This window comes from Peromyscus californicus, unplaced genomic scaffold (genome assembly GCF_007827085.1).
Source record: "Peromyscus californicus insignis strain IS unplaced genomic scaffold, ASM782708v3 Scaffold_17__1_contigs__length_78620276, whole genome shotgun sequence".
Taxonomy (NCBI): Eukaryota; Metazoa; Chordata; class Mammalia; order Rodentia; family Cricetidae; genus Peromyscus; species Peromyscus californicus.
In genome coordinates, this window is record NW_026294469.1 from 42,533,403 (window position 1) to 42,547,683 (window position 14,281).

A 14,281-nucleotide genomic window follows, 5' to 3' on the forward strand; every position below is an offset into this window, starting at 1 on the left:
TACCAATGTTTATTCTTCTGTTGAGAATACTTTGATTGTGTCCAGTTTTGGTTATTATAAATAAGGTTACAATAAGAATTGGTGACAAATCTGCCTGAATACATTGTTTTATTGATAGGTCATAGGATAAATATACATTTTACTTTATAAGAAACTGTCAACTATTTTGTACTTGCACCAGAAATTAATGACAAGTCTATTTGTTCTTAATTTCTGCTAGCATTGTTATTGATAGTCTTTTAAAGTTTTGCCATACTTATGAGTATGAAATGATATTTTTATGGTTTTAATTTGTATTTCCATGGTTATGATAAGCAAGACTTCATATATCTATTGACTATTTGCTTACATTCTTTGTGGAAAATATATTCAAATTTTTTCCATAAAAATAAAGTTTATTATTTAATTGTAGTATATTAATGCATATTCGTAAAAGTATGCACTAATTTCCCTTAATTTTTGGTGTTTCTGTTCAGTTCTATTTATTAACTTTTAATCTTATTTTTCTTTTATATATCATAAGCTTGCAAAGCTATTTCCCTTTATGGTTCTACAGTTTTTGTGTTTAGACATATGATTCATTACATATTATTCTTTCATGGGTTGAAGCAGGTTCATTTTTTTTTTTCACACCGATGTATGGTTATTGTGACCCATGTCACTTTGGAATCAACTTGGTGCCTTAGTGGAAAACAGCTGACCATCTGTGTGGCTGTTTTGGAGTCTGCTGTTGCGTTTACCCCTTCTGTAGTAGCTCCACATTATCTTGATTACTGTAGCTCCCTAGTAAGCTTTGGCATCAGGTGCTGTATATTGAATGTTGTTTTTGTGATTTGAAATTGTTTATTCTAGATTCTGCATTTCCACATCAACTTTAGGCATGGTCTTATCAGTTTAGAAAACAAATTCACTGACCAGTTAGTTGCTTGGGGTTGTGTTGATTTTATAGATATTTTTACAAGTTGCATTTTGAGGTGTTCTGTTCTCCTTCCTTATTTCATTATGTAGCCCAGTAAGGGCATTGCAGGCATATGTCACCACACCCTAGCTTGACACTGTTATTGCAAGGAATGGAAGCCCGCTTGGAGTGTTTAGATGTGATATAGCTGCCAGATTGCCCACAGAGGTCACATGCATTTGCTACCTAAAATTTCTAAAGGAAGTGTGTGATTGCTCTTTGAAAAGTCCCCAACATTTTTTTTTTTAAATGCTTTAGTGTTTTCATCTGTATTTTGGAAAATTCAATCCATGTAGCTAGGCATGGTGGTATATAGCTGTAATGTTAGAACTTGGGAGTCTGAGTCAGGAAGATTTTAAGTCTGAAACCAGACTGTGGTACATAATAAAACCCTGCCTCTAAAAGAAACTTTTATACCTATCTTCTTCAACATCTCTTAGCCTTGTGAAATTACTTCTTTAAAGACTTAGTTTGAGTGTTACATAAAAATTATTTTCCTTGAGAGATATGAAGACTATGTTTTTGTATTATCAGTTTTGTGACTCTTTCCTATATATAAAGAATAATAAATATTTGAGTAAATGAGAAGATACTTTTGAAATGAAGATGAAATGAAAATATACTTTTGAAAAGCCTAAAAATTAAGTGTACAGAAGTGAAGAAAATAGTTAAGATTTAAATGTGTTTTTTTTTAAAATGTGGTGTTTTTAAAATGTGTTTTTCTGCTTTTAAATAGAATCGCTGTATTAATTTCCCAGACTTTTTTGAGTACTCCTTTTTCTAATTGCAGTAACTTTAAATTGGGATGTCTAGGCTAATCAGTGTATATTGTTTTATGACACACTCAGGACTTTTTTCCTTTGTTGTTTTAAAACAACCAGATCTCTGATTTTTAAGTTTTGTGTTTGTGGGGGACAGGGAGCTGCCTCAGGTGGAAAAGTAGCTCCTGCACAAGCATGGGGACCCGAGTTTGGATCCCAGTGCTCATGTAAGAAGGCGGGCATGATGTGTGCCTCTGTAACCTTGTCACTGGAAAGGGGCACAGGCAGGCGGGCCCTTGGAGCTTGCTGTCCTGCCAGCCTGGCTAGCCAGTGAACACTAACTAGGTTAGTAAACCCCACCCCCCCCCCCCCAAAAAAAAAAAAAAAAAGAAAAAAGGAAAAGAAAGAAGTGGAGAGTGATTAAGGAAAGATACCTGTGGTGACTTAAATATGAATGGCCCCTGTAGGCACATATATTTGAACACTTGTTCCCCAATTGGTGGTGCTTTTTGGAGAGGTTCCAGAATTCTTTGGAGGTCTAGCCTTGCTGGAGGAAGTGTGTCACTGGAGTAGGCTTACATTTTCAGTCTTACTCCGCTTACAATTTGCTTTCTCTGCTTGCTACTTGCAATTGAGGTATGATCTCTCAACTTCTGTGTGAGCCACCAGATGTCTTGCCTTCCTCGCCACTGTGGCCAAAATAAACTCTTCTATAAGCTGATTTTGATTATGATATTTTAGCAAAGCGACAAAAGCTGGTAAAAGACCTGATTGCTACCTCTGGCCTTCATACATACATGCACATACGTGTGCCCACATCCTCATGGTCATATAAACATCTATACACATGCACCACACATGTACACACAAATACACAATTTTTTTAAAAGTTGAATTTGGTTCTTTTGGTGTTTAGTCTTAAAGTATAGATATACAAAGTAATGGTAGATTTAAGAGTCTACTGTGCTTTGATTTTAGGGACCTCAACAGGTAACCTAAGCTTTTGTCATTCACTTTCCTAAATATGTGTGTTATCTTTGTTGACAGTTTTCTCTTTGTAATGTTACAGCTCTCTATCAACACCAGCTTGTATCACCGAGAAGATAATTTTGAAGACATACTTTGCTGAGAAGACAACTGCGAAGAGTTGTCCGAATGGGATGAACACGCATCAGTTGACTGTCTATCCGCGGAAGTCTGAATGCTAACGTTGCTCATCGGGTACTGTTACCTAGTGATGCACCTACTCTTACAGTACCCCATTTCATTGTGCTCGTCTTGATTAAAGAATTCAAAGTGGAGTACCGCAAACTTGATATGGATAGTAAAAAGAAAGACAAGGACAAATCAGATGATAGAATGGCACGACCCAGTGGTCGATCAGGGCACGGCACTCGAGGAACTGGGTCTTCGTCATCTGGAGTTTTAATGGTTGGACCTAACTTTAGAGTTGGGAAAAAAATTGGATGTGGCAATTTTGGAGAATTACGATTAGGTAAGATTGTTTCTTTATTACATAATGTGAAGAGCATTTTTTCACCGAATACACTTGTAAAGCTACTTTCTTGTTTTAGTTGTTAAGTTCTTCCATTGTACACATTGTGGGCTTTAGTTGACCATGGTTTCTCAAAGTGCTGGTTATAAAGAATGCAGATGTTGGAAATGTCTTAGTTATTTGTGCTTTGATTTGTAAGGAATTCCCTAGTATCTAGATGTCTGTTTGTTTGAGATTATTCTTATTTCTTAAGAGTGTGAGAAAACAAGAAAAAGTAAATTTAAAAGGCCATGGCCTATGGCACTTGCTCTTTCAGAGCACTCAGGTTTGATTCCCAGCACCATATGGCAGCTCACAACCACTTGTAACTCCGGTTTAAAGGGATCCTGTGCCTTCTCCTGACCTTCCTGAGCACCAGGTTCAAGTGCATAGTGCACAGAAGTATGTATGTATGTATGTATGTATGTATGTATGTATGCATGTATATGCAGGCAAAACACCCACACAAAGGTCATAGCCTCCAGGAAGTCTTTTGTTGTATAGTATATTTTGGGTGGATATTTAGGTTCCATTTTCATATTTCAAAACATTTAGTAACTGATCACTTTAGAATCATGTGGCTTAAAGTCAAAAGTTAAGATACTATGTAAAATTAACTTTTACTTATTATAATAGCTTGTTTCTCTGCACCGTTCTCCTCTTTCCTTTGCCCTACTGTGTCTAGGCTAAGATTCAGGGTCATTTCTTTAACAAGGATCTCAAGTATCTACTCATGCTGTAACAGTGTGGGAAATGCTGGGCTTCCTGAAGCTCCTAACTGTCCACTTCAGGAACCTGAGGCTCCACAGGGAAGGCACTTGCTGAATGCCACAGAGCGGTTCAGTGACAGATAGAGATGTGAGATTTCAGTCTTTTTAGTCCTAGTGGAGTAGAGACGCTGTCTCCATTGAAAAGAAACATGGAATGTGGCATGGTGTCACAGGAATCAGTACTAAGGTACATTAAAGCCTTGCCTCACTAGACCAAGACTGTGAACCTGAGGGAAAAAAAATGACTTCACAGTTTTCACTGGGTCCCATCAGTTGTTTAAAATAGAATGATTTGTATGTTTCTACTGAGCTATCTCTTATCATCTTGTAAAACACCGTGCTTTGTAGTGTCTCTTCTATTTCATTTGTTTTGTGTTGCTAATGTACATTAAATATGAATGAATGAAGAAGCAAGCTAATAAAAGCTAGTGACATTCTTTGTACATAGCTATAAACGATGTAGTTGGCAGATTCCTTTGCATTTAGTAGGGACTAAAATGTTTGAAAGGACAAATATTTTATGGCCTATTTTTCCAAGATAGTATTCTTACTTGGGAGTTAAAGAAACTAGATTATTTACTTTCTGTCAAATTTTGAGATCATCCAATTCTTAACATTGATCATATACTGAAAAATGTTCATGAATCACTTTCTAGGTTATTATAAATATTAAATTTAAAGTATAATATAAAAGAATAACACAATATCTGTATAGGCTTTGGTTGTTTTTATTACAGTTTCCCACATAATTTAGAAATAACTATTCTTAAATATACACTCTGTGTGTGTATATATTCATACAGAACAAATCTAGTGGGCCAACTTAACCAGAACAATATGAGACATAGTGTCTCATGAACTGTATACTGAAATTATAATGTATATTGTGGAACATTCCTTTCTTTGTATTTGTGAGTGAGCAAAAATAAAAACGATGTGCTGGCTTAGTATCTCTAATCTTATTCAATCAAGTGATTATATAGAATCTAAGTGTGTTGTATTTATGTGTAAGATACTTACATATTTATTTAAATATATTAAATATATGTGTATCTTAAAGTCAAGTTAGTATACTATAATAACATATGAGACTTTTCCTGCAAAGACATGATTCTATCAAAATCAAGCTTGGTAAACCAATGAGTTTACTGACGTTAATTTCAGTAGTCTACGTGAGAGGCCGGTATGCCTCAAAGGCAAGCTACCTCACTAAAAAGCCCACCCTGTATGGGTGCCAGCTCAGGAAAAGTTGCACTTCTGGAGATCTGCCTGACTTACAGACAGCTTGACAGGTGTGGAGAGTGTCCTTTTCACAACCCCATGGGTGGAAGAGCCTTTTCTTTAAGCAGCTGTTTATTGCTTCCATAAACTTAACCTTGGGGAGGGGCCTTGTGAATCTTTGGAAGCTTCAGCTCTCTAGGATTTAGAAGATCATTTACTTCCTGAGCTTCATGCTTCATTCTCCTCCCCAGGAGGGAGTGTTTCCATATCCAGCAAATAAATACCTCTTCTCTTTCTATACATGTCATTGTTTTATGGATATCTAAGTATTTTACATATATGCACTCATATCCATATACATAAACATGCAGAGCTAAGTTAGTCATTTTAATTTTTCTTATTCAGAGACTACTGAGGGATCTCTTTCTTTTCGAAGCCCTCTGTGGTTTCTTTGTTTAGAAAAGTTATTATAAGCATTACTTTTTAAAAGTTAGTTTGGATTCTTTCTAAATTTTTTTTATTAATCTTTATTTTATTCTATGTGTGTGGGTATTTTTCCTGCATATATAGGTGAGTACCATGTACACAGTACTTTTAGTGCTTGCAGAGGCTAGAAGAGGGTGTCAGATCCTGAGACTAGAGTTACAGATGGTTGTGAGCTGCCATATGAGTGCTGGGAATTGAACCTGGGTTCTCTGGAAGAGCAACCAGTGCTCTTGACTGCTGAGCCATCTCTCCAATCCTGCTTTGGATCCTTAAAGTATTTTTATTAAAGTCACATTAATAAAAACATCCCAAATATTTGATTTTCTATACGTGTGTGTGTGTGTGTGTGTGTGTGTGTGTGTGTGTGTGTGGCATTTGAGCAAGAAAGAATATGAGGTTTACCTTTCATAGGTAAGTGCTTTTTAGCAAAGATGCTTATTTTCAACATGGATGCCCAGTTTTAGGCTGGACAGTTTTTTGTTTTTGTAGGAAGCTGTCTCTTATATTGTAGGGGCACATGAAATACTTGAGACCTCTTTGATACCTTGCTGTTGTAACCTTACATAGAACTCAAAGAAACCCCTAGCCCCACCCCATGCGTAGTTGCCCCAAGGAGATACAGTGCTGTCCCCTGCTGGAAACTGTTCTTACAGGTTATTAGTTTTTCAAAAAAGGACTGAGATTAAAAACCAAACCAGCTTGTAAACATTAAATTTAAATTTTATTTAAATCAACATGTTAGACATTTTTATTTTAAATAATAGGTTGATTTATTTGTTCTTTTCTTTTATCTTCATGGGTTGGCAGTAAAACTTGAGTTTTTTGACTGTTGGTAGATAGATCCCTAGAACTATTTTTGAAACATACCACATACTTCAACCATAGCTAGCCAAAATAATAGGATTATATTTTGTATTTAAAGCATTTTTTGTATGTTATGATCTTTGGACATCTTTTAAAAATCATTATAATTCTTTAACGATTTCATGCATATATGTGATGGATTTTGATCCCCACACACCTCTTAGGTCTTTTCCAAGTGCCTCTGTACTCTTCCCAGCAGTCTCCCTCCTACTGTCAGGTTTTGACTTTTAGAACATGCCCCTACTGAGTTTAATTAGGACCGCCTTGCCTGTGCCTGTGTGGGGAGTTTGTCACCAGAGCACAACCAACTTAGTGGTGTGGATACAGCTCACTGAAGAAAGTTGCTTTTCCTTATCCTAGACGGCCAGGGTGGCACCTCAGGAGCCTCTCCCATCATTCTCTAATGTTAATGGCTGCAGTCTTGTGCAGGTCTTGTGAAGACAACCTCAGGTGCTGGGAGGTCATGAGTGGAGTAGTCATGTCATTAGAAAACAGCATTTCATAGCACTCTTCCCAGTTATGAGGCTCTTGATTCCTTCTGCCCCTCTTCCGCCATGTTCTCTGAGCCTTAAGGCTTGGGGGAGTCATACTCAACAGTGACTGATTTCACTTGTTTCAGCCACTGACTTTACCTCCAGCAAGCTCACTGCAACATTAAGCTTCTCTGGACTAATTTTTGATACCAGCACCAATGTATTGAACGAATTAGGCTAAATTGAAAGATGAGGTACCTCAGATCCCTCTGGTGCTAGCAGTCTTTACTTGGTGTTGCGTAGGGGAGGGGCAGGCGAGAGCCCTGTGTCTAACAATCAAAGAGTTTCTAAAGCCTCAGTGTCTGGTGAGGTTCTTTTCTCTTGAAGTAAAAGCTTATTGGCATTGTCTTGACTTTTATCAAGTGTCAGTGCCAAGGCTTCTTCCTCACCACCCTTTATTTTGTGTGGGTGTTTTGCCTGTATGTATGTCTGTGCACCATGTATGTGCAGTCCTGTGGTGGTTAGAAGAGGGTGTTCAGTCCACAGGATTGGAGTGATAGATGGTTGTAAGCTGCTGTGTGGGTGCTGGGAGTTGAACCCGAGTCCTCTGAAATACCCAGAAGACTTCTTTGGACATCTTAAACAAACAAGCAAAAGCAAAAAACCATTTTGTTTGGGGAGAACCTGTGCCTCCTAGAGTTGATCAGTTCTTAGGAAAAGAGCAATTACCAGAGACTTAAGTAGGGGCATGCCTACTTAAGTATGGGAATTATCCAATCTCCAGCTTTGCTGTCTTTATCCGCCTATATGTCCAAGGACAGTATTCTGTGCTGTGCTATTAGAGACCAGCCCTCCACCCAAAGGTCATTGGAACTATGGAGACACATCAGTCCAAATCTGTTTACCTTGTCCTGTCTTCCCCCAAACTCTATATAAAGGCCTTTGCGTCAGCTTTCCTTACCTTCTTGTCTTCTGCCACTAACTCAAACAGGGTGCTTCTGCAGTCCTCCATGGGAGTGGTTCTCAACCTTCCTAACTAATGCTGCAATGTTTACTACAGTTCCGCATGCCCTGGTGCATAAAATTATTTCCGTTACTACTTCAGATCTGTAATTTTTCTACTGTTAGGAATTGTAATATAAATATCTGTGTTTTCCAATGGTCTTAGGTGACCCCATGAAAGGATTGTCTAACCACCCCCAAAGAGACCACGACCCACAGCTTGAGAGTGACTGCTCTCTGGCTTTCTGTATGATGCTTTCAGACTGGTGAATATAATTAATTTTATTTTCCCAAGTTTCTCTTCTGTTTCCTTGTAGCTGTGTCTGATTGGCATTACATTAAAAAAAAAGTCAGAAATAACTTTATGAATTACCATATCTGAAATAAGATACGGTACCTTTCGACATAAGTTTCCACAGTAGTTTATAACTTCTCTTATTTTTGTTTTTTTTCCTCTTATTCCTGAATGGCTCACAACTCCTTATTTTGATGTTGTGCTTGAAAAATTACAGTGTTGAAAGTTCCATAAGCCTTATTCTCCATTATGTAAAGATTTGGGTAAATTCATCATTTTTATGTTTATTGACTTTTCTTCTGCAAAAAAATTCTATAACACTTGAAAATGTAAAATTAAAGAGTAGATGGTGGGGCTGGCAAGATGGCTTAGTGCACAAAGGCACTTGTCACCAAGCCTGATGACCTAAGTCTAATCCTTGGTATCCACATGACGACAAGTCAGACTGACTTCTGCAAATTATCCTGACCACTACATGTACTCCATGGAACATGCATGCCCGCCCCCACCCCCTCCCATAAAGAAATAAATGTAAAAATTTAAAAATTGACAATGATGCTATGACAATGAATTTAAAAATCCCCAAATACAGTTTTTTTAATCATATTATTTTGTTTTCTTCACATAACCCAGACCAGAGGGAGAACACTCGGGGTATCGGTATCGTGTATGTTCAGTGTGGGGCTTTAGTGTCTGTACTGTGATCTTACTAGCTGCTACTCCTTTCCAGTAGCCAAACAGAAGAAGGAAGAAGATTCTGGGACATATTACATTCCTGGAAATTGGGGGTGTTGTACTTCATGTCCACTGGTGTGAAGTTAATTACTTGGCCACACTAAACTGAAAAAGAGCCTGGAAAACGTAGTTTGTAGCTAGCTGGAAAACTATTTTTAAACTTGGACATTCTTTATTATTGGAAGTGCAGAGTTAATACTGATGTCCCTGCTATAAACATATATGTAACATTTGAAGGACATAGTTTTCTGTAATAACTCCAATTCCACAATATTGGTAAAACTTCTTTGGGTTCAATGTAGCAGAAAACGGTATTGGAAATGTCACTTGAAATAGATTAAGATATCAATGAACTCGGCCCAGTCCACTTAGAGCCTTAATGGAATTCTCTATATCCACTCTGTCTTACTCATACCACAAAGACAGACACACTTTGTACACCATTCACTTTTGTGTGTAACACATATTGATTAAAATCTAACTGTAGGACTATGGCTGTACTCAGTGACAAGACTGTGTATTATTTAATCATCATTCATGTTTATGATTGTAATCCCCACCATTCAGCCAGATCTCTAATATTAACAAAGATGAGGCTTTTTAAGATTCAACTTCTTTTCCTTTGTTTCTTTCTTTTTTTTCTTTCTTTTTTTGCTGTGACAGGAAAGATTAGACTGTGAAAACCAGCAAAAATGCTGGTGTGTTTTGGTTCTGTGGGATCTATATTTAATAGTTCAGAATAAAATTATATAGTTATGGAGAGAATATAATGCTCTGAAGAAACATATATTTTTTCATTTTTGATTCAATTGTGACTAGGATACCAGTCTAAAATGGTTACTAACACTCTTTACTTAGATTTGCTAGAGGACACCTACATTTTAATACATAATGAGTTTCTAAAAATGTGCATGAAAACATTTCTAAATGTGAAACTAGTTCCTTAAAAATATAAAACATTCTCTAAAATTTGAAAAATATTTATGTAGGCTTATTTAGTTTCAGAAGGAAACTTGATCTGTACCACTTGGTATTTCTATTGGGTTAAATGTTTCAAATATGTTAAGTTTATGAGATTGATGCTATCCAGCATTAATATGACTATTTTTCCCCTTTACACATTTTTATGCAGTAAGGACACTGTTTAGACTACATCATGAATATTCTGCTCTGTAAAGATGTAGCACTTCTGAAGCTGAAATTAGGAGCTTCCTGAAAGGTTAAGGGGCGCTGTGCAGAAAAATGCCAAGCATGAAAATTGATAAACTGCCTGTTTTGTGTTTAGTAGTCACTGTAACCAGAGCCACTTTCTCAGTTTAAAAACAAACAAACAAGTCATTCTGTTTTTGTTACAATAGTCACTCATGCTAATTGAAAAAGTACTGGAAATTAAGAAACAACATGTGCTATTTTTATTTCATTCTTTTCGATGTACTTGTAAAGATACATGTTAATTTATATTTCAAATTGTCCTTCTATGCTTATTGACTCTCAAATTCTTCGTAGTGTTTTTTTTCCTGGGGCTGCAGATGCTGACCACTGGAATTTTTTTAGCTTATATGCAACGTGAAGATAATTGTAGTTTATTTAAATTCTTTGCATGTTAGTGATGTTAAACCTGTATTCTGATTTGTCATATACATACCTTTGTACTTAACATAATTTTCAGTGTTTAGAAGTTTAAAGTATTTCTTATAACCAAATATGCATAAAATCCTGTTCTTCATGTTTTCTTATCCCTAGAAAGGTCTCCATATATTGAGATAAGTATTTTTTGTTTCATTTTTTAATATTTAACTCTAAATAATTTGTTTAAGTTGAGACGTTGGTAATTCTCTTCTAAAAGTAGTTAATGAGTTTTTTTTAGCCAATTATTGATTAGTTTTCTTACTTAATTATGTTTTAAAAATATTCCAGAGTTTTTATATATCTGGATTTTTTTAATATACTGGATTAAATATGTGGCATAATAATACTGTATTCCATAATGGTTTAAAAGGAAATGGTGGATGGGGAGAATCTTCTTTCATAAAGGTATTCTGGCTTAAAATGGATTCAGTATTCACTTGACTATTGGTTATTTTCTAAGTTGCATGCAATGTAACAACAGAGTCAGAATATTTTCCTTATTATAATGGATAACGTATTTATTAGTACCGATTTCTACTTGGAATCTAAGTGAAATATTAAATGCATTATCGAGTTGATAGCAATTTCCTTTTTTTCAGAGTTGGAAGTAAAAGCGTTTGCTCTATTTAAATGTCGTACATACTTTTTTTTTTTTGTAAAAACAGTACAGGTCATGAAAGTTATGTAAGTTAAATTTAAAAGTATTAGCAGGATCTGACTTTTTTCTTCCTTTTTCAAGGTAAAAATTTATACACAAATGAATATGTGGCGATTAAACTGGTAAGTTCATGATTATTATTCTACAATTATTTCCTTTAATTATTGGCTTACTAATTTTTCATCTTTACATTTTATATCTTGGGTATTCATCTAAAAAGAAAAATGCTTGCATGACTGACCTTTTGTTCATGTCTCCGAAGCATATTATGATGTATAGAGTGTCAGTGTTTTCTCTGCCATGAAAACTCTGTCCTTATTTTGGCAGCATCATGGAAGTGAAATTTTGAAGTGTGGCAGTGTTTTTAGTTTAGAAAGGTATTTTTAAGTGGATAAAAGCAAAATTTTTCTTTCTGATTCAAGCATTTAGACAAAATAACTATGTCTTTAGCATTTAGGATTGTGTTTGAACGCATACTTCCAATTATCTTCTAATGTTTTTTCTACTGGTGTTTTATAAATCTGGTAAAGCTGGCTGTTGCTTGACTTTCAGGGATTCAGAAAGCCATGAGTGTGGGTAGTAGCAAGGAGAGCAGTCATGGGAGTAAAATTCCATGTGCTCAGTGTGACAGTACAAAATAGTTCCCTTCTGAAAGAATTTGTACCCAGGGACTGCTTTTATTCATATATTTTATCATTCATTCATTCATCTATTATTTATTTGGGCAGAGTCTCTAGTTAGATCTGGCTGTTTTAGAACTCACTATGTAGACCAGGCTGGCCTTGAACTCACAGAGATCCACCAGCTTCTGCTTCTCCAGTGCTGGGATTAAAGGCGTGCTAGGAATGATTTGTATAAGGCGTATTTTCTCTTTCTGAGTGACAGGCAGGTTTCCCTGAGGTCCAGGTTGGCCTGGTCTTCTCATTCTCTTTACCCTTGTCGCCCTTGTCCTGACAGTGTGATTGTGTTTTTAGGACGATGTGAGTCAGACTGTCAGAGGAAGAGACAGTGGGAAGGAATCCAAGGAAAAAGAAAGCCAGCTTATGAGCTGCAGTGGAAAGTCCCTGCTACTCCAAGTGTCTTTGTTAAGCTAAGCACCGGGCTGTGGCCCCACAGGACACATGGGACCGACACTTGACTTGTCCAGATGACTTCTCCCTGGTGTCAAGGTCTAGTCCTTGACTTTACAGTACAGTCTCTGGTTAGCTTATGGCAGGATTGCCACTGCTGTTTTTAATTGGATTTGTGGCTATCAGTTATGAGATCAGTTAATATAATCAAGCTCTCAGTGATGGCAAAGTTGAGAAAAATCATTTCTAATTTTTTATGAGAAGTTTTTACTATTAAGGTCAGGTGCCCAAATTAGTATAAATGTTGTTTTATTTAAAATATAGTTAAAGTTTGTTCTTTATCCATGTTATAAATGTAGACAGTGTGTCTTGATCATAGCTGTTTTCTCCTTCTCCCCTTTCTCCACTTCTTCCACTATGTCCCCCTCCCACCTTATGTCCCTTAAGAAACAAAAACCAGAGGTCACGGAGTCCCATTAGTGCTGCCTGTATTCTTGTGGGTGTTGGGCCATCCCCTGGAGCGTGGTCAACTGTCACCCCCACCCACCCCGTTCCCTTTCCCGTCCTGGGACGTTGTCGATGGGCTTAGTCTTGTTCAGGCAGCTCAGCTGTTCTCAGTTCATGGGTGCAGTGGCCGTGTCATGCCAGAAGACAGCGTTTTACAGCACTCCTTCTACTCCTCTGACATTGGCATTGTTTCTGTCCCTCTTCAGGAAGGGTATATTCCTTGAGGGTTTAAGGAATAAGGTGGGGAATATGAGGGGACTGTTATAGCTGTCCCATTTAGGGCTGAGTAGTCAGTAGTCACTTGTTCTCAGCACTTTGACCAGTTATGCTTTAGGTAATTTTAAAGGGCTACATAGAAAGCCAGTTTCAGCAGACAGGACTCAGTGTATAGGCATCACAGCAGAGAGACTGAGCCTACAGGAACTGTACAGTATTTAATGGGCATTCTGATTTTGTGTGGAATTGTTCTTTTTTTTCACGTTTTAGCCCATTGTATGGCATTGGAACCTCCAGGATAGAAATGTGTGGTGTTCTGTGCTAGTGATGAAGCGGCCGTAATTAACAGCTGTGTGCAGAGGAGACAGGAGCCACTGCCAGGCTGCCTACTCCCTGGGTCTGGTTAATTCATCAGGTGTGACCCTCAGGTCCTGTTATTTTCAGACTTGGAACTTGTCCGTCCTGTTCCTTCCACTGGTGCCTTAGAAACTGCCAACCGTGTCATCTTCCAGTCTTTCTCTATACATGTCCATGTAGCCCTTTCCTTTCAGTTCTTTTTGTCTACTTCTCTTTTCTGCCATTTTCTGGGGGAGGTGTGGGGCCAGGGCTCCCTTCCTTTACTCTGACTATCGTTTTAGGCAGGGTTTTTTTTCTAGCCCAGGCTGGCCTTGATCTTGCTGTGCAGCTGAGAATGACCTTGAACTCAGGATCCACTTCTGCCACTTTTCCAGTGCTAGGATTACAGGTGTGTGCCTTCACACTCAGCCTGTTTGTCTTTTTGTAAGTGCAGTGGTCAGCATTACATTCAAAAATTATAACTACTCATAATTTAGCGTAACTGGGAACGTTTTTGCTTTTGTGTTGTGAGAGAAGTATGGCCTATAGTCACATTCTCCCTAAATTTATTGGAAAGTCAGAAAAATGCTTACATTTTGGTCCTTAGTTTACTGTTTTCCATGTGTGTGCTTTGTTGTGTTGATTTATCTGAGTGCAGTAGTTGAGCTGTAATTTTGTTTAGAGCCAGCCACTTTTAGACATACCTTGTTTCTGTATTTTGGAAAAATAAAGGTACTGTTTGCTATTTTTGAGAGCAGATCTTAGT

The 14,281-nt window shown here is 37.2% G+C and overlaps 1 protein-coding gene across 5 annotated transcripts in view; it reads left to right on the plus strand.

Moving 5' to 3' along the window:
* Positions 1-14,281, plus strand: part of Csnk1g3 (casein kinase 1 gamma 3) — a 93,380-nt gene that overhangs the window by 21,467 nt on the left and 57,632 nt on the right. For all 5 annotated transcript variants that reach the window (XM_052742200.1, XM_052742201.1, XM_052742196.1 and 2 more), the window contains exons 2-3: positions 2,789-3,214; positions 11,468-11,508. In XM_052742200.1, coding sequence (XP_052598160.1) covers positions 3,037-3,214; positions 11,468-11,508 — 219 coding nt within the window. In that variant the 5' untranslated portion in view covers positions 2,789-3,036. The remainder of the gene's footprint in view (positions 1-2,788; positions 3,215-11,467; positions 11,509-14,281) is intronic.